The sequence below is a fragment of the Rutidosis leptorrhynchoides genome, chromosome 11, assembly GCF_046630445.1.
Source record: "Rutidosis leptorrhynchoides isolate AG116_Rl617_1_P2 chromosome 11, CSIRO_AGI_Rlap_v1, whole genome shotgun sequence".
Classification (NCBI taxonomy): Eukaryota; Viridiplantae; Streptophyta; class Magnoliopsida; order Asterales; family Asteraceae; genus Rutidosis; species Rutidosis leptorrhynchoides.
The window spans coordinates 29,110,699-29,131,794 of record NC_092343.1 but is presented as its reverse complement, the minus strand read 5'-3'; the positions used below and the strand labels follow the sequence as shown (position 1 = coordinate 29,131,794).

Sequence of the window (21,096 nt, the reverse complement as noted above, 5' to 3'; positions counted from 1 at the left end):
CATGATTCTGCTTCAAGAACTTCGAGCCATCCAAGGATCCGTTGAAGCTAGATCCATTTTTCTCTTTTCCAGTAGGTTTATCCAAGGAACTTAAGGTAGTAATGATGTTCATAACATCATTCGATTCATACATATAAAGCTATCTTATTCGAAGGTTTAAACTTGTAATCACTAGAACATAGTTTAGTTAATTCTAAACTTGTTCGCAAATAAAAGTTAATCCTTCTAAATTGACTTTTAAAATCAACTAAACACATGTTCTATATCTATATGATATGCTAACTTAATGATTTAAAACCTGGAGACACGAAAAATACCGTAAAACTGGATTTACGCCGTCGTAGTAACACCGCGGGCTGTTTTGGGTTAGTTAATTAAAAACTATGATAAACTTTGATTTAAAAGTTGTTATTCTGAGAAAATGATTTTTATTATGAACATGAAACTATATCCAAAAATTATGGTTAAACTCAAAGTGGAAGTGTGTTTTCTAAAATGGTCATCTAGACGTCGTTCTTTCGACTGAAATGACTACCTTTAAAAAAACGACTTGTAACATATTTTTCCGACTATAAACCTATAATTTTTCTGTTTATATTCATAAAATAGAGTTCAATATGAAACCATAGCAATTTGATTCACTCAAAACGGATTTAAAATGAAGAAGTTATGGGTAAAACAAGATTGGATAATTTTTCGCATTTTAGCTACGTGAAAATTGGTAACAAATCTATTCCAACCATAACTTAATCAACTTGTATTGTATATTATGTAATCTTGAGATACCATAGACACGTATATAATGTTTCGACCTATCATGTCGACACATCTATATATATTTCGGAACAACCATAGACACTCTATATGTGAATGTTGGAGTTAGCTATACAGGGTTGAGGTTGATTCCAAAATATATATAGTTTGAGTTGTGATCAATACTGAGATACATATACACTGGGTCGTGGATTGATTCAAGATAATATTTATCGATTTATTTCTGTACATCTAACTGTGGACAACTAGTTGTAGGTTACTAACGAGGACAGCTGACTTAATAAACTTAAAACATCAAAATATATTAAAAGTGTTGTAAATATATTTTGAACATACTTTGATATATATGTATATATTGTTATAGGTTAGTGAATTAACCAGTGGCCAAGTCTTACTTCCCGACGAAGTAAAAATCTGTGAAAGTGAGTTATAGTCCCACTTTTAAAATCTAATATTTTTGGGATGAGAATACATGCAGGTTTTATAAATGATTTACAAAATAGACACAAGTACGTGAAACTACATTCTATGGTTGAATTATCGAAATCGAATATGCCCCTTTTTATTAAGTCTGGTAATCTAAGAATTAGGGAACAGACACCCTAATTGACGCGAATCCTAAAGATAGATCTTTTGGGCCTAACAAACCCCATCCAAAGTACTGGATGCTTTAGTACTTCGAAATTTATATCATATCCGAAGGGTGTCCCGGAATGATGGGGATATTCTTATATATGCATCTTGTTAATGTCGGTTACCAGGTGTTCACCATATGAATGATTTTTATCTCTATGTATGGGATGTGTATTGAAATATGAAATCTTGTGGTCTATTATTATGATTTGATATATATAGGTTAAACCTATAACTCACCAACATTTTTGTTGACGTTTTAAGCATGTTTATTCTCAGGTGATTATTAAGAGCTTCCGCTGTCGCATACTTAAATAAGGACGAGATTTGGAGTCCATGCTTGTATGATATTGTGTAAAAACTGCATTCAAGAAACTTATTTTGTTGTAACATATTTGTATTGTAAACCATTATGTAATGGTCGTGTGTAAACGGGATATTTTAGATTATCATTATTTGATAATCTACGTAAAGCTTTTTAAACCTTTATTGATGAAATAAAGGTTATGGTTTGTTTTAAAATGAATGCAGTCTTTGAAAAACGTCTCATATAGAGGTCAAAACCTCGCAACGAAATCAATTAATATGGAACGTTATTAATCAATAAGAACGGGACATTTCAGCTAACTCCCTCATTACTGCATATAGAGTGTCTATGGTTGTTCCAAATAATATATACACATGGGTCGATATGATATGTCAAAACATTTGCATACGTGTCTATGGTATCCCAAGATTACATAATATATTAGAATACATGTATAATACAATATAAGTTAGCTTGGATATGATTAATATAGATTTGTTACCAATTTTCACGTTGCTACAACAAGAAAAATTATTCAATCTTGTTTTACCCATAACTTCTTCATTTTAAATCCGTTTTGAGTGAATCAAATTGCTATGGTTTCATATTGAACTCTTTTTATGAATCTAAACAGAAAAAGTATAGATTTATAGTCGAAAATATAAGTTACAAGTCATTTTTGTAAAGGTAGTCATTTCAGTCGAAAGAACGACGTCTAGATGACCATTTTAGAAAACATACTTCCACTTTGAGTTTAACCATGATTTTTGGATATAGTTTCATGTTCATAAGAAAAATCATTTTTCCAGAAGAACAACTTTTAAATCAAAGTTTATCATAGTTTTTAATTAACTAACCCAAAACAGCCCGCGGTGTTACTACGACGACGTATGTCCGGTTTTACAGTGTTCTTCGTGTTTCCAGGTTTTAAATCATTAAGTTAGCATATCATATAGATATAGAACATGTGTTTAGTTGATTTTAAAATTCAAGTTAGAAGGATTAACTTTTGTTTGCGAACAAGTTTAGAATTAACTAAACTATGTTCTAGTGATTACAAGTTTAAACCTTCGAATAAGATAGCTTTATATGTATGAATCGAATGATGTTATGAACATCATTACTACCTCAAGTTTTCTGGATAAAGCTACTGGAAATGAGAAAAATGGATCTAGCTTCAAAGGATCCTTGGATGGCTTGAAAGTTCTTGAAGCAGAATCATGACACGAAAAACAAGTTCAAGTAAGATTTTCACTCGAAATAAGATTGTTATAGTTATAGAAATTGAATCAAAGTTTGAATATGAGTATTACCTTGTATTAGAAAGATATCTTACTGTAAATAAGAAAGATATCTTGAGGTTGGATGATCACTCTACAAGATTGGAAGTAAGCTAGCAAACTTGGAAGTATTCTTGATTTTATGAAACTAGAACATGTAGAATTTATGAAAAACACTTAGAACTTGAAGATAGAACTTGAGAGAGATCAATTAGATGAAGAAAATTGAAGAATGAAAGTGTTTGTAGGTGTTTTTGATCGTTGGTGTATGGATTAGATATAAAGGATATGTAATTTTGTTTTCATGTAAATAAGTCATGAATGATTACTCATATTTTTGTAATTTTATGAGATATTTCATGCTAGTTGCCAAATGATGGTTCCCACATGTGTTAGGTGACTCACATGGGCTGCTAAGAGCTGATTATTGGAGTGTATATACCAATAGTACATACATCTAAAAGCTGTGTATTGTACGAGTACGAATACGAGTGCATACGAGTAGAATTGTTGATGAAACTGAACGAGGATGTAATTGTAAGCATTTTTGTTAAGTAGAATTATTTTGATAAGTGTCTTGAAGTCTTTCAAAAGTGTATGAATACATATTAAAACACTACATGTATATACATTTTAACTGAGTCGTTAAGTCATCGTTAGTCGTTAAATGTAAGTGTTGTTTTGAAACCTTTAGGTTAACGATCTTGTTAAATGTTGTTAACCCAATGTTTATAATATCAAATGAGATTTTAAATTATTATATTATCATGATAATATGATGTATGAATATCTCTTAATATGATATATATACATTAAATGTCGTTACAACGATAATCGTTACATATATGTCTCGTTTCAAAATCATTAAGTTAGTAGTCTTGCTTTTACATATGTAGTTCATTGTTAATATACTTAATGATATGTTTACTTATCATAATATCATGTTAACTATATATATATCCATATATATGTCATCATATAGTTTTTACAAGTTTTAACGTTCGTGAATCACCGGTCAACTTGGGTGGTCAATTGTCTATATGAAACCTATTTCAGTTAATCAAGTCTTAACAAGTTTGATTGCTTAACATGTTGGAAACACTTAATCATGTAAATAACAATTTCATTTAATATATATAAACATTAAAAAGTTCGGGTCACTACATTGCAATCGGAGGCTTGAGTAACCGGGATACCAACAATTTGATCCAAGCAAATCTAAAAAAGCTACTAGCAAGATCCTTAAAGGGTGATTTATAAAAAAGCTACTAGTAATTTATAATATTTGAAGGAACCAAAAGATTTGTTGTAATTCTGTTGACTGCGAGGCAAAAACTAGATTCCTATGCAAAAGAATCAGTCACAGCACTATTTTATGAACCTCGAATCTTAAGTACAAATTGTACAAAAAAGTGAGACAAAAAATTCAAACTACGGAGTATCATAAAGCAATATTTCTATTCGTAGGGTATGACTTTTTCTACTTTTATCGAGTGAAAACTTACTTTTTCTAGGTTAGGGGAGTGATATGTACGTAAATGACTCTCTATATATTACTGTAACTCTTCATTTCGTGAGATTTTGTAATATCGTGGTACAGAAAACTAAAACATGAGTATGATATCTCAATCCTAGGATACTTCATGAATTTTTTATTCTTAAGGCTAAATTTTTTAGTTTTCATGTCATCTAAATATATGACAAATACTCTTATTATGATGTACAATATCTAATCCGAATATCTTGTAATTATTTTTGATTTTTTAATGACTTTAAAATGTGATGCTAATAAAGTTTGAACTTTGAAAAATGAAACATCCTATGATACTATGATAGTTATTGAGCTAAACCAATCACGCTAACTTTCAATACAACTTGCAATAATAACATAACGTTCCAAATTAACAAAAATAAAAAGAAAAATAAAAATTATTTATATATTAGCTAAAAACCTATAATTCTTTTACCCATTTGCATTAAACGAGTTAGACCGCTTCAAAGCTGGAAATTCGTCCTTTTCTCTCTCTATTATACTCCCGCTGAAATATTTTTTATCCTCTACTGCAACCTTTTTACTACTCATATCTTTACTTCCCAAAACGACAACGTTTTCTCCTGTTCGTATATCATCACCTACTTCCTCGCCACGTGGCACCATCTTAGACCTACAACTCGAAATGCCCGGGTTTTCTTTACCAAAAGAACCCGGTCCACAATCACGAAACGAAACCGAGCCGCACGTGATCAGCTGCATCAAAACCGAAGATGCTTTTAATTTATTTCCAGGCGTTGAATTATCATCTGTTTCTGACCGTACGATTAACTGTCCATCTGATTTCATCAACGACTCTAGGGTTTCAGGACTTGAATCGGACGGCGGTGGTGAAATCTCATTTCTACTCAGTACGGAACTCATGTTTTCCTCTTCGTCTTCAAATTCGTTAATCATCACTCGCCGGCGCCTGCGAGTTTCATCGGTTTGAGTTGCGGCGTTTGCGGTGATTCTTCCGGACGATAATTCGCCGGAGTAATTTTTGTACTCGTGTAAATCAAACTCGTCGATTGATTTTACAGATGATGATTTTTTTGAATGAGCTTCGTTGAATTTTGAGCTGAACGATGCGCCGGCGCCGGAGCCGGCGCCTGTTCCAGCCACGTTAAATAGCTCCGATCCTTTCAAAATGTACTCGTGACCGTGTGCCGGATATATGAAATCGTTATCCGATAAATCATGCCATACGAATCCGTTTTTGTAACTCCTATTACACAATAGAAATTGAATCAATTACAATTTCGTAAACAATTTGAATTGTTCTCGCGCTCGGGGGCTTATTACCAGAGGCTCATACTGTTTCCTCGCTTACCCAAAAAAAAAAAAAAAAAAATTGAATTGTAAATTCAAACACAAATGCTAACCGTTTTGAAGACCAGGAGTATAGTGCAGCCATTCCGTTACCACGAAGTGAATTTAGACGATCGATTACATCTATAATTCAAACATATTATCGAATAATCAATCACACTTTAAATGATTAAGTTAACTATAGTTATTTAATGAAATTTACCTCGAAGATAAAGTCCGTCGGGGGATGAGAGGGGAACTTCAACGAAATGAGGATGTTCGAGTTGGCCGTTACGACAAAGGTAATAAACAACGTGAACACGACGTTGTTTAAACGGTTCGATCCAAACTTTGGTGCGTTCGGGACTACGTTGATGGTTCCATTTCTTAGACATGTGATGAAGTTCCATTTGGTTGTGAATTTGGGGGGAATTGAAGGGATGATTTATTCAAAATGTGATGCTCAAGACAATGTAGAAACAAACAAGTATGTTGTTTGTTTATGTATTGTTACTTAAAAATCATAGGCCATATGGTGGGTGTTTTATGTAGGTGGCTAAGGGGATTTGAATTTAATTGGTTGACATGTGAATATAATTTATTTTTACAGCAATTTTTTATGTGGACTTTTTAGTGTTGTATTGATTGATTTAATATCATTGCATTGGTATATACATTGGTTGTTTTCAAAAAGTTACTTTTACCCTTGGATAAAAAGTGGATTATACAAAAAGTTTTCTCTGTGTGTTTTAACATTTTGTCATTATATGTCTACTTATATGATAAAGATGATGTACCTGGAGACTTTGGAGGCGTAACAAGAAAAACTTGTTCACGATTGAAGTGTACCCTTTTCAACCTTGAATTATGTTCTAAGCATTTTTAGGCCTAAAGTAAAAAATGCACTTAGTGTAGTAATAATGGAATTATTTAAAGGGTTAGCGGCTTTAAGTATGTAGCATTCACTGTGTTTAACCAGTTTCAAGAGATGCGACAACGGAAGGGTGGTTAAAGGCTAATCGACGACTGATCGAGACGGAGTCAATCGTGGCTTTGGGCAAAATATCGTAGACGGATGTAGGTAAAAATCCTAGATGACCATGAGAGATCGTAGTTACCATACAGAGGCGAGGCGTTTGTAAGGTACCTTTTGTGTAGGGAGAGATATCTATATATTTTTAGGGAATGACCTAGGGTTAAGGGAAAATTAGGGTTTATAGCTCATGGTTCAAGCTCAAATGGAACTATAAATAACCGTACCCAAATAAGTCCTCCCAGTTCGGTATGATGTTTTTTGCTAAGTATCATATCGAATTCTCCATTGCAATACGTTAAGAACAGGTGTGCGAAACAGCTACGCGGATAGATATGCATACAACTATACGAAAAACCAATTCCGCGTGAAGCTGTGCAAAAGGCTGTACGGACAGCTATGCCAAAAATTTCGTAGATGGCCATGCAAAAAGTTACTCTACATGAGTAGATGTGCGCAAAACCAATTCTGCGAAAAGCTTTGCAAAAGACAACTCAGATAGTTGTGCATAACATTATCTTAAACCGCTTACATATAGATAATTCAGTCAGCAAAAACAAACCTTCTTAGACCAAATGTGTGATGAAAGGAATACGACATATTATGTCGCGCATTTCTCAAATGACACCAGATGTCCAATTATATTTTCATAGTTAAGTCAAAAATAAACGTGTGTGCAGTAATAATGAGTTTTTTTTAGAGGTTAACAACTTTAACTCTCTGGTAATTACCTTGTTAACCCAGTTTCGAGAGAGGCGATGACATAAGGGTGGTTAAATGCTAATCGCCGATCGATCGAGACAGAGTTGATTGTCCTGTGGGCAAAAACCCTACGTGAAAAAATGTACTCAGACCCATGATGCCGATGTGTCTGATGGGCCTGTAAGCCCAAAATGTGGTTCGCCTAAACAGGCCTATTGCAACATTGATCCGGTGAGCCCAAAACACATCAATTGTGATGACCCGAAAATTTCCGATCAAATTTGAACTTTAATCTTTAAATGTTTCCGACACGATAAGCAAAATCTGTAATGTTGAGTCTAGAAAAGTTTTGAAATCTATATTCATGTAATCATTTACCCTTTGACCATGCTTGACGATTCACTAACAATTAATTCCAAATAAATATGTAAATATATATGTATATATTATAACTTGAATACATTATTTAGGAATATCCGTTTAATTAATAAAGATAATAATGGGAATTTATATATGAACAATGGAAGTTAATATATGTAATGTATATAATTTCTATACATAAATAGTTAAATGAATATTGAAATATAAATAGATGTGTAAATACTAAATACTAAATACTTAATATATGTTATTAGTAAATATGATATAATTAATAAACTGTAACATAAATATATTAAATGTAACTACAAGTTGAAAATATATTTGTATAATATTATGATTACTTTTATTATTATTAACATTAATATCTATATCAGTATTATTAATATCATTATTCTAAAAAAAAAATGGAATACATGTAACTTGTTATATCTTTTATATCACTTGTATTATTAGATATTGTTATTATTAAGAATTATTAATTAATATTATTAGGAGGGACTAATACCTTTTATTATTATTAATACTATTATTATTATTATCATTATCATTAATTAGTATTAAATTTATTTAAAATTATTATTACTAGTAGTATTAATAACATCACATTATTATTATTATTACTAATAATATTATTATTACTAACAAAATTATTATTACTATCATTTACTATTATTATTATTATCATTAATATTTATCATTATTATTATTAGGATTATTATTATTATTATACTTAAATAATTATTAATATGAATCCTATTATATGAATTATAAAAAAATCAGCTTTATTTAAATGGAATCTGTTTCTGGTCACAATCATAAGGTACTGGTTTTGTTTTCGTGTCTACAGATCGAATAATATCACAGCAAACCAACAAATTTTGTTAAAAGTTATTATCAACTTTTTAATTTAATTATTATTATTATTTTTGCTCCTGTCCTTGATTTAACTGTGAAAAATCGAATTTGCTATAACATCCAATCAATTCCAGTTGTAGTTGGACCAGTCGACCTTATTCTATCATTTATCAATCACACTTATCTTTAACAGCTTTCAAATTATTGAGTTAAACAAAAAGGAGTTTAAGAAAAACAGTATCGTCCCTGTCCTAGCTCCATTTTTCTAAAACCTCGATTTCAAAATGCATTTCAAATTCTATTAATGCAGTCTTGTTGTAATTCTCTTACTTAAATTATCTGCAAAAGCTCACCCTTCAATTCTTATTATCGAGTTCCAATTTAAAGGTCAAAGTTTCAAATCTAAAAGTCAAACGAGGTGTTTATAGCAAAATTCGTGTTTGTTTTGATGTTTCAGGACCAATTGATGACATCTGAAGGTTCCATGAACGATTTATAATCTTTTTCGTTTAGAGGTCACTACCTATAACGATCTAAATTTTGAAAATTGCATTTGAGTTCATCGTGGTATTTCGAGAACTGCTGCAGTTCTTATTTTTTTTTTCTTTCTGTTTGTTAAATAAATTCGAATACACCCTATTGGGTTATGTTCGATTCTTATTTTAGTTAAAACTGATTGATAACTAGTATTAGTTATTAAATGCCTGGTTAATTTTAATGGTGAAGAAGAAGAAGAATAGGAGCAGAAACGAATACGGGGTAATTAAAATTAAGTTAGAGTTCTAATCAGAAAAACATAAACAGCGTGATGGTGTTGGGTGTTTGCGGGTTAGCGAGGGGTCTCGGGTTCGAGTCCCTGGAGTGACAGAATATCCTTTTTTGGCGATTCCTTGGAAGAAGGTAGTTTCATTCTTTATTTGTATACTTATTATTATTATTATTATTATTATTATTATTATTATTATTATTATTATTATTATTATTATTATTATTATTATTATTATTATTATTATTATTATTATTATTATTATTATTATTATTATTATTATTATGATTATTATTGTGAAATGTTTATATTATTATGATTGTTGTAATTAAGATTAGGATCATATTATGAGGAATACAATTTTCAAGATACTAAGAATTATATTAATAAGAAAAATGTTAAAGATATGATCTTTGTAAAGTTATTATGATATTAGATTATTAAGACTATTAGTATTACATTTTATTAAAATTAATAATATTATTAAAATTATTATTTTTATTAATATTATCATTATTGCTATTAACATTACTATTAGAATTATTATGAATATTATTATCATTAATATAAATATTATTATCATTATAATAGTTATTATTATTTGTATTATCATTAAGTATTAGTAATATTGTTATTATCATTATTATTAATTTTATCAGAGTATTACTAAAATTATTATTTTAACAAACGAATGATATATATACATATATAAAAATATACTTAATACATATAACATAATAACATTACTAGTTTTATACACAAAATGAATATATGAGACGTATATATATATTTAATATAAAAATGATATAAGTAATAAATTTATATATATAATTGTTCAATTACGATTATGTATATTAATAAATATACAAATGATATAGGTTCGTGAATCCGAAGCCAACCATACTTTTGTTCATTGCCGTCATGTGTATTTTTACTACAAAATACATTAGGTGAGTTTCATTTGAATCCCTTTTACTCTTTATATTTTTGGGCTGAGAATACATGCACAATTTTTATAAATGTTTTACGAAATAGACACAAGTAATTGAAACTACATTATATGGTTGAATGATCGAAATTGAATATGCCCCTTTTCATATAGTCTGGTAATCTAAGAATTAGGGAACAGACACCCTAATTGACGCGAACTCTAAAGATAGATCTATCGGGCCCAACAAGCCCCATCCAAAGTACCGGATGCTTTAGTACTTCGAAATTTATATCATGTCCGAAGGAGGATCCCGGAATGATGGGGATATTCTTATATGCATATTGTGAATGTCGGTTACCAGGTGTTCAATCCATATGAATGATATTTTGTCTCTATGCATGGGACGTATGTTTATGATAAATGGAAATATGAAATCTTGTGGTCTATTAAATTTATGAAATGATTATTTATGTTAAACTAATAAACTCACCAACCTTTTGGTTGACACTTGAAAGCATGTTTATTCTCAGGTATGAAAGAAATCTTCCGCTGTGCATTTGCTCATTTTAAGGATATTATATGGAGTCATTCATGACATATTTCAAAAGACGTTGCATTCGAGTCATCGAGTTCATCAAGATTATTATTAAGTTAATTATAGTTAGATATATTATGAAATGGTATGCATGCCATCAACTTTCAATGTAAGGAAAGATTGTCTTTTCAAAAACGAATGCAATGTTTGTAAAATGTATCATATAGAGGTCAAGTACCTCGCGATGTAATCAACTATTGTGAATCGTTTTTAATCGATATGGACTTCGTCCAGATGGATTAGGACGGGTCCTTTCAGTTGGTATCAGAGCGGTGGTCTTAGCGAACCAGGTCTTGCATTAGTATGTCTAACTGATAGTTGTTTAGATGCATTAGTGAGTCTGGACTTCAACCGTGTCTGCATGCCAAAAGTTTTGCTTATCATTTTTGTCGGAAATCATCTGTTTATCATCCTTAGGAAATTACCTGCTTATCATTCTTAGTCTAGACACATATTACTGTAATGATTGCATGAATGGTGTATAGACAAAATTCGTATCTTAGTGCATCTGCTAATTCATATCTTAGTATATCTGTTACTGTAGACCTTGCCTGACAACTTCCGTAGATTCCTTTGTAACTTATGGGATTTTAGTATTATATATACATATGTAAATTATGTATTGCAGGGTACTAATCTATATCCTATAATCTATTTCTTATCGAAAATCCTTCATCTAATCGTACGAGATGAATCCATCAACAAGTTCGAGTCCCTCAGATTTCGATAGCTATTCCGATAGTTATTCCGACAGTTATTCCGAATGGATAGTCATCTAACCTCAGGAAGCAATGTCAGTAGAATGAATCAACCAATCATCCATCCTCAATTCATATGATGGGTTCGTAGTCGACTTAATCCATGGAAACGTGAAGAAGGCGATCCTTTCCATCGACCGAATTCACCTCTTGTCGATGAACCTGAAGCACTTACCGACGAACCTATTCGAAACACCATTTTCTCTCTCATTTCTAAAGTATTTTGTCACGATTAAATACTATCTCAAATTCTAAACCTTATTCATCTGCTCGTTTCTATCAACAATCATCCCAGAGAAATGAGTCAACGAGCTTCGCGTTCGAGTTGTAGCTTTGGAACATATGGTGCAAAACGTACCAGCTTCAGCAACAGCACCAGCAACATCAATACCATCAACAATCCATGACTCAACATCTCATCCTATACCTCGTGTATAAACATCGTTCTACGTATCATTCTACAACAATTATCTTCGTTCTTCATGGCGATTATGTAATCTCTAATGTTTTAGAGATTATGTATTCTAGTTCGGACGTTAAACCAAATGAGATTAATATTATATTATCTCATTAAATCCACAATTACATCTGAAGAAAATGTATATATGTAAGTATATTTTCATAAAGATTGTAATTTAAAATTCTTTTGTACAAAATGTTAATTGTGAAAATATTTTTAACGGGTAGGTAATACCCGAGGAATATTTAAATTTCACATTAATAAGTAACATTGTACGTTCTTCGAATCTGTTTCAACAGTCATATACTATCCTACTTACATCCACCGATATACAAATCCGTTCACCACAGAATAACCATATTCATCCAATTTCATATTTAGATTTTGATTTATCAGAATCCAACAAGTGGCATAATGAAGAAAATATTTGACAAAATAAAATTTGTTAGAAACAAACAAATTAACTATGAGAAATTTTGTTAAGAATCCACGCTAACTGTTCCTAGCTAATTGTTCCTAGCTAACTGATTACATTTTATTTATCGCAATTTACATTCTCGCAATTTTATTTATCGTCATTTAATTTATTTTATTTACTTTACGCACTTTAATTATCGTCATTTAATTTCTGTTATTTATTTTTCGCACCTTAAATATCGGGACACGTATACAAGGTTTTGACATATCATATCGACGCATTTATATATATTATTTGGAATAACCATAGACACTCTATATGCAGTAATGATTGAGTTCTCTATACAGGGTTGAGGTTGATTCTACAATAATATATATAATTTGAGTTGTGATCGAGTCTGAGACGTATACGGGTCACGACACGTATTAATTAATTCGAATATTATATATGAATTATTGAAATGCTAACTGTGGACTAGTAACTGTGGACTATCAACATTGGACAATTAAAATGAATTAAAATATTGATTATAACATATGAAACTAAATAATTCTTCAAGTTTGCCACTTGATTTCGTCTTAAACCTCATTTGTATCTTCACGATTACATTATGCGTTCAAACCTTTCATGATTCTTGAAAACACCTCAATCGATAGGATGAATCAACCGCACTTCATCTACGGAAGGAAAGATTTATGCATATAGTTATGCACCTGAGAAACTCTCGGCAATTGAGTAAAAGTTCAACACGTAGCCGCGTCAGATCCTTTGGCATTTATTAACAAAAACAACTTTGCGATCCCTTTTCAAAATTAGCCAATTTTGTCACAGCTCCAACAAGTCAACTTCGACTTTTCGTACGAAACAACCTTATTATAACGTTTATATATACGCGTGCTCTTTTATTGTTACCAGGTAACCTTTCATATTCCATCGTATTACCATCAGCGTTTAATCATTTAAAAACACAATCCTCCTGAAACCACCTCGGATTAATATCCGATGATTCAGATATCATAGCATTAAATGCAGAGGAAACAGAAAAATGGTAGATGGTCTAAACGGACAAAAGTTTGATGATAAAGAAAGGAGTGTTAGGAACGCTCGATAGAAAATTGGGTATTGAAAAACAGATTGAGTTACCCATGAAGGAGACCAAGGACAAATACAAGGACCAAATCCTATATTCAAAGGATTCAGGTAATTCTGGATCCGTTGAAATCTTTAGAGAATATCTTGCTCCGAAGTCATGTTAAAATCTTGCGGAAAATCTTTCTCTATCAACCGTCGAACTTAGAAATTCCAAAATATCATCATCAATATCTTTGATATTTCTGAGGATATTTTCATAAATATTCTCGTCCAAAATTATATACCTCTTCGTGCTTCCTGTGTATAAGTATATTGGAAACATTCAATAGAAAATATAGTACCGAAAAGCAGATTATGCGAAACTATGAAGAAAGCCGTGGATAAATCACAAAGAATAAGTTTGACTTCAAAGAATCCAAATGATTCTGTTTCTGATGAAATCTTTAGCGAATACCTTGCTTCCGAATCTAAACCCTTATGGATAAATCTTCCTCATCATCCATCGATATTAGAAATTCCAAGATATCATCGTATCTTTCATTATAAATATCCTTCATATTTCTGAAGATATTTTCATAACTATTCTTATCTGAAATCATTAATCTCTTCGTGCTATCAGTGTTATATCATATAAAAACTGTTAGTTTCTATATTCTGTAAACTTTCGAGCTTAAAATATGAATGTTATTGAAGTAGTGTTGGGAACTGATGCATGAGTTAGTATAATATAATGACACTTGATCAACGTGATTATATTACAGTAAGTCATGCTGAGTTCTAATGAAACGTGATGATGGTTCACAGTAGATCATACCATCATCATGTGTCATGTTACATAACTCTTTCATTTTACTTAACTTCTGAACATATCAAGAAAATGTATTCTTGATGAATCTACCTTCCGTGATGTTGATAAATTTGAAAATCAAATCGTGCTATCACGTTCTTTCCTGCTTAGGACATTATAATCATTCAAAACTCTATGCCTACGAATTCTGGACCATTATTCGCTTGATTTAAAGTCGGGAAGAGAAAACAAAAGAATGAATCTCCGAAATAGAGATGGGGGGTATAAATCACAGCAAATAGGAGAGAGCATTAACTGTTGGAATGACAATGATTATAGAAAACAGAAACAAGGACTTCAAAGTATAAGAGAAGATATAAAGCCGATAACAACACATAAATTACAAACCGTGTATATCAATGTTTATAGAAACATAAAGACACGGGAGGATTAAAAGCACTATAACCCCAAGAGCGAAGTAGAACAAAACAGATTCCTCTGGTGGAAGTTGAAAAAGTAGAATGATTGTTGCGATAATAAGGATAAGGACAAGGATCAGAACTGGATTAAGCATTTTCAGAATCTTTTAGATGTATGAAATAGGAAGGAAAGTATAGGAAGGGTGAGAATAATGGAACGGAAGAGTTTAATTTATAATAGAAATATCAGACAGAGTAATCAAAGCAGATCACTGCATTTAATTCGAGAGATCTTAATTTCATTATTCGCCGAAGAATCAAATCTTTTTGATTTCGAAGATTTTCTTTAAATCCCTTAAATTCCGGAATTCAACTAAGATGACGTCAAAAGTTAAGACGCACCTTATTTTCTAAATTCAACCCTGACTCTATCAAAAGTTAAGATAAATCTTTACTTTCCTATTTCACTCTTTGGTAATAACTTCACTCGTACTCTTCGAATAATCGAATTATTTTTATCCATATTACTCGATGATGATAAAACTCAATTTATCGACTCATATTTGTCATGAAAACATGTTTATTGTTAACCATGACCACCTCACTCAAATTTCGGGACGAAATTTCTTTAACGGGTAGGTACTGTGATGACCCGAAAATTTCCGATCAAATTTAAACTTTAATCTTTAAATGTTTCCGACACGATAAGCAAAATCTGTAATGTTGAGTCTAGAAAAGTTTTGAAATCTATATTCATGTAATCATTTACCCTTTGACCATGCTTGACGATTCACGAACAATTAATTCCAAATAAATATGTAAATATATATGTATATATTATAACTTGAATACATTATTTAGGAATATCCGTTTAATTAATAAAGATAATAATGGGAATTTATATATGAACAATGGAAGTTAATATATGTAATGTATATAATTTCTATACATAAATAGTTAAATGAATATTGAAATATAAATAGATGTGTAAATACTAAATACTAAATACTTAATATATGTTATTAGTAAATATGATATAATTAATAAACTGTAACATAAATATATTAAATGTAACTACAAGTTGAAAATATATTTGTATAATATTATGATTACTTTTATTATTATTAACATTAATATCTATATCAGTATTATTAATATCATTATTCTAAAAAAAAAAATGGAATACATGTAACTTGTTATATCTTTTATATCACTTGTATTATTAGATATTGTTATTATTATTAAGAATTATTAATTAATATTATTAGGAGGGACTAATACCTTTTATTATTATTAACACTATTATTATTATTATCATTATCATTAATTAGTATTAAATTTATTTAAAATTATTATTACTAGTAGTATTAATAACATCACATTATTATTATTATTACTAATAATATTATTATCACTAACAAAATTATTATTACTATCATTTACTATTATTATTATTATCATTAATATTTATCATTATTATTATTAGGATTATTATTATTATTATACTTAAATAATTATTATTATGAATCCTATTATATGAATTATAAAAAAATCAGCTTTATTTAAATGGAATCTGTTTCTGGTCACAATCATAAGGTGCTGGTTTTGTTTTCGTGTCTACAGATCGAATAATATCACAGCAAACCAACAAATTTTGTTAAAAGTTATTATCAACTTTTTAATTTAATTATTATTATTATTTTTGCTCCTGTCCTTGATTTAACTGTGAAAAAATCGAATTTGCTATAACATCCAATCAATTCCAGTTGTAGTTGGACCAGTCGACCTTATTCTATCATTTATCAATCACACTTATCTTTAACAGCTTTCAAATTATTGAGTTAAACAAAAAGGAGTTTAAGAAAAACAGTTTCGTCCCTGTCCTAGCTCCATTTTTCTAAAACCTCGATTTCAAAATGCATTTCAAATTCTATTAATGCAGTCTTGTTGTAATTCTCTTACTTAAATTATCTGCAAAAGCTCACCCTTCAATTCTTATTATCGAGTTCCAATTTAAAGGTCAAAGTTTCAAATATAAAAGTCAAACGAGGTGTTCATAGCAAAATTCGTGTTTGTTTTGATGTTTCAGGACCAATTGATGACATCTGAAGGTTCCATGAACGATTTATAATCTTTTTCGTTTAGAGGTCACTACCTATAACGATCTAAATTTTGAAAATTGCATTTGAGTTCATCGTGGTATTTCGAGAACTGCTGCAGTTCTTATTTTTTTTTTCTTTCTGTTTGTTAAATAAATTCGAATACACCCTATTGGGTTATGTTCGATTCTTATTTTAGTTAAAACTGATTGATAACTAGTATTAGTTATTAAATGCCTGGTTAATTTTAATGGTGAAGAAGAAGAAGAATAGGAGCAGAAACGAATATGGGGTAATTAAAATTAAGTTAGAGTTCTAATCAGAAAAACATAAACAGCGTGATGGTGTTGGGTGTTTGCGGGTTAGCGAGGGGTCTCGGGTTCGAGTCCCTGGAGTGACAGAATATCCTTTTTTGGCGATTCCTTGGAAGAAGGTAGTTTCATTCTTTATTTGTATACTTATTATTATTATTATTATTATTATTATTATTATTATTATTATTATTATTATTATTATTATTATTATTATTATTATTATTATTATTATTATTATTATTATTATTATTATTATTATTATTATTATTATTATTATTATTATTATTATTATGATTATTATTGTGAAATGTTTATATTATTATGATTGTTGTAATTAAGATTAGGATCATATTATGAGGAATACAATTTTCAAGATACTAAGAATTATATTAATAAGAAAAATGTTAAAGATATGATCTTTGTAAAGTTATTATGATATTAGATTATTAAGACTATTAGTATTACATTTTATTAAAATTAATAATATTATTAAAATTATTATTTTTATTAATATTATCATTATTGCTATTAACATTACTATTAGAATTATTATGAATATTATTATCATTAATATAAATATTATTATCATTATAATAGTTATTATTATTTGTATTATCATTAAGTATTAGTAATATTGTTATTATCATTATTATTAATTTTATCAGAGTATTACTAAAATTATTATTTTAACAAACGAATGATATATATACATATATATAAATATACTTAATACATATAACATAATAACATTACTAGTTTTATACACAAAATGAATATATGAGACGTATATATATATATTTAATATAAAAATGATATAAGTAATAAATTTATATATATAATTGTTCAATTACGATTATGTATATTAATAAATATACAAATGATATAGGTTCGTGAATCCGAAGCCAACCATACTTTTGTTCATTGTCGTCATGTGTATTTTTACTACAAAATACATTAGGTGAGTTTCATTTGAATCCCTTTTACTCTTTATATTTTTGGGCTGAGAATACATGCGCAATTTTTATAAATGTTTTACGAAATAGACACAAGTAATTGAAACTACATTATATGGTTGAATGATCGAAATTGAATATGCCCCTTTTCATATAGTCTGGTAATCTAAGAATTAGGGAACAGACACCCTAATTGACGCGAACTCTAAAGATAGATCTATCGGGCCCAACAAGCCCCATCCAAAGTACCGGATGCTTTAGTACTTCGAAATTTATATCATGTCCGAAGGAGGATCCCGGAATGATGGGGATATTCTTATATGCATATTGTGAATGTCGGTTACCAGGTGTTCAATCCATATGAATGATATTTTGTCTCTATGCATGGGACGTATGTTTATGAGAAATGGAAATATGAAATCTTGTGGTCTATTAAATTTATGAAATGATTATTTATGTTAAACTAATGAACTCACCAACCTTTTGGTTGACACTTGAAAGCATGTTTATTCTCAGGTATGAAAGAAATCTTCCGCTGTGCATTTGCTCATTTTAAGGATATTATATGGAGTCATTCATGACATATTTCAAAAGACGTTGCATTCGAGTCGTCTAGTTCATCAAGATTATTATTAAGTTAATTATAGTTAGATATATTATGAAATGGTATGCATGCCGTCAACTTTCAATGTAAGGAAAGATAGTCTTTTAAAAAACGAATGCAATGTTTGTAAAATGTATCATATAGAGGTCAAGTACCTCGCGATGTAATCAACTATTGTGAATCATTTTTAATCGATATAGACTTCGTCCAGATGGATTAGGACGGGTCCTTTCATCAATAAACACCGGAAGCCCCCTTCAACTGGTTCAAAACCTAAAAATAAGGGAACTTCGAAACAGGTTCATCGATCCAAGAGACCAGATGGAGAAAAGAAGGATTGTTGCTGGGAAAAAATCAGAACCTGGAGTGCTTCGTCCAGATTCATGAATGCGAAGAATTCGGCTAGGAAAATCAAACCAAACTCGAGTCAATTACGATCAAAGTGTAAGGCATGTGCTAGTCATTCTTACCCAATTGAGAATCATAGCAGCGAATCCTTCTGCTCTGTCAACTCGGATGGTGTGAAAGAATACGGCACATGAATTGGGCTGAAGTGGGTGGAAAAACCCTCCACTTTGTAAGTCTTCTCCTTCTTCTTCGACTCTTCTATCTAATTATGAAGATTCTATCACTTAACATTAGGGGTTTCGGGATTGGGAGTGGTGAGAATAAGTTGTCGTGGGCAAAAGAATTGCTTTTTAAAGAAAAACCCATCTTCGTAGCGTTTCAAGAAACTAAACTTAATTTGGTTAACCGACAGTGGGTTCAAAGGCTTTGGGGGAATAATAACTGTGATTTTCTACAAAAAGAGAAAATTGGGAAGTCGGGCGGGCAACTTCTCATCTGGGACACTTCTTATTTTGCTGCCACTAATGCAATTGTCTTTGATCGTGTCATTGGCATTCGAGGTATTTGGAAATCTAGTGGAGATGAACTTAATGTGTTAAATGTGTACGGGCCGCATGACGATTCTAGAAAAAAGTTACTATGGGAAACTTTATCAAAGACCATCAATGATGACCTGTGGGTATTGTGCGGGGATTTTAATGAGGTTCGGTATCCGGAAGAGAGACTTAATTGTGACTTCATTGTGAATCGGGCAAGTATGTTTAACAACTTTATCGAGGCAAATAAATTAATTGACATCCCTCTTGGCGGAAGATGTTTCACTAGAGTTAGTGATGATGGGGTTAAATTCAGCAAGCTCGATCGGTACCTTGTATCGGAAATTTTTTTAAACTCGTGGGGTGACATTTCGGTAGTTGCACTAGAGCGTAAACATTCGGATCACTGCCCCATTATTTTAAAAAGTGAAGAAAAGAACTTTGGTCCCAAACCCTTCAAGTTCTTCGATGCGTGGTTAGACAATAAAGAGGTGGACCAGGTTGTGTTGGAAGCTTGACAGGCTTGTACTCAGAATAGTAATGCTAAGGATAAGGTTTTTTGTAATAAGTTAAGATGTGTCAAAAGTGCTTTGAAAGCCTGGAGTATGCAATGCTTTGGAAAATTGGATTTAGAAATCGAACATGCTAAAAAAGCGGCAATGGATTTTGAGGTAAAGGCTGAGCAACAAAATCTTTCGGAGGGAAGAATGGCTTTTGTATCGAAAAACTTTGCTCAAAAAAGAAAAAATCAAAACAAGTATGTTGAAGCAGAAAGCGAGAATTAAATGGGTATTAGACGGTGATGAAAACACGAGATATTTTCACTCGGTAATACGCGGTAACTACAATAAGAGGAACATTCGCGAGATTAACATCAATGGTGTATGGAACGAAAACCCATCGGACATTAAGAAAAGCGATACAACACTTTAAAAGTTTGTTCAAAAACCACGGTGGAGAGAGACCATGTTTTGATGAGCTGTCATACCCGTCAATATCAGTAGAGGCGTCCAAGGAATTAAAGGATGTATTTTCGGAAGAAGAGATACTCTCCGCTATACGTGATTGTAGAAACAATAAAGCACCCGGCCCCGATGGTTTTAACATTAAATTTTTCAAAAAATTTTGGTATGTGCTAAAAAGTGATCTCATTGAGGCATTAAATTGGTTTTGGGGCAATGCAGAGATATTGAGAGGATGCAATTCATC

The 21,096-nt window shown here is 30.7% G+C and overlaps 2 protein-coding genes across 2 annotated transcripts; one reads left to right on the top strand and one right to left on the bottom strand.

Annotated features, from left to right (window-relative positions):
* Positions 1-4,825: 4,825 nt before the first annotated feature.
* LOC139877321 (protein SOSEKI 5-like) lies at positions 4,826-6,375 on the bottom strand. The gene is made up of 3 exons (XM_071864732.1): positions 6,060-6,375; positions 5,911-5,980; positions 4,826-5,753 (listed from the first exon to the last, which is right to left on the bottom strand). The coding sequence occupies exons 1-3, from the start codon at positions 6,244-6,246 to the stop codon at positions 4,958-4,960; spliced, it is 1,053 nt and encodes a 350-aa protein (XP_071720833.1). The 5' UTR covers positions 6,247-6,375; the 3' UTR covers positions 4,826-4,957.
* A 13,244-nt stretch (positions 6,376-19,619) lies between these two features.
* On the top strand, positions 19,620-20,405 carry LOC139874420 (uncharacterized). Its single transcript, XM_071861854.1, has one exon. It carries the CDS (start codon positions 19,620-19,622, stop codon positions 20,403-20,405), a length of 786 nt encoding a protein of 261 aa, XP_071717955.1.
* Positions 20,406-21,096: the final 691 nt, after the last annotated feature.

Coding starts and splice junctions, on each gene's coding strand:
- LOC139877321 (XM_071864732.1), bottom strand. CDS start 6,246: ATGGAACTTCATCACATGTCTAAGAAATGGAACCATCAACGTAGTCCC. Junction 5,981..6,059: donor CGACGGACTTTATCTTCGAG/GTAAATTTCATT, acceptor TTTGAATTATAG/ATGTAATCGATCGTCTAAAT. Junction 5,754..5,910: donor TACTCCTGGTCTTCAAAACG/GTTAGCATTTGT, acceptor ATTGTGTAATAG/GAGTTACAAAAACGGATTCG.
- LOC139874420 (XM_071861854.1), top strand. CDS start 19,620: ATGAAGATTCTATCACTTAACATTAGGGGTTTCGGGATTGGGAGTGGT.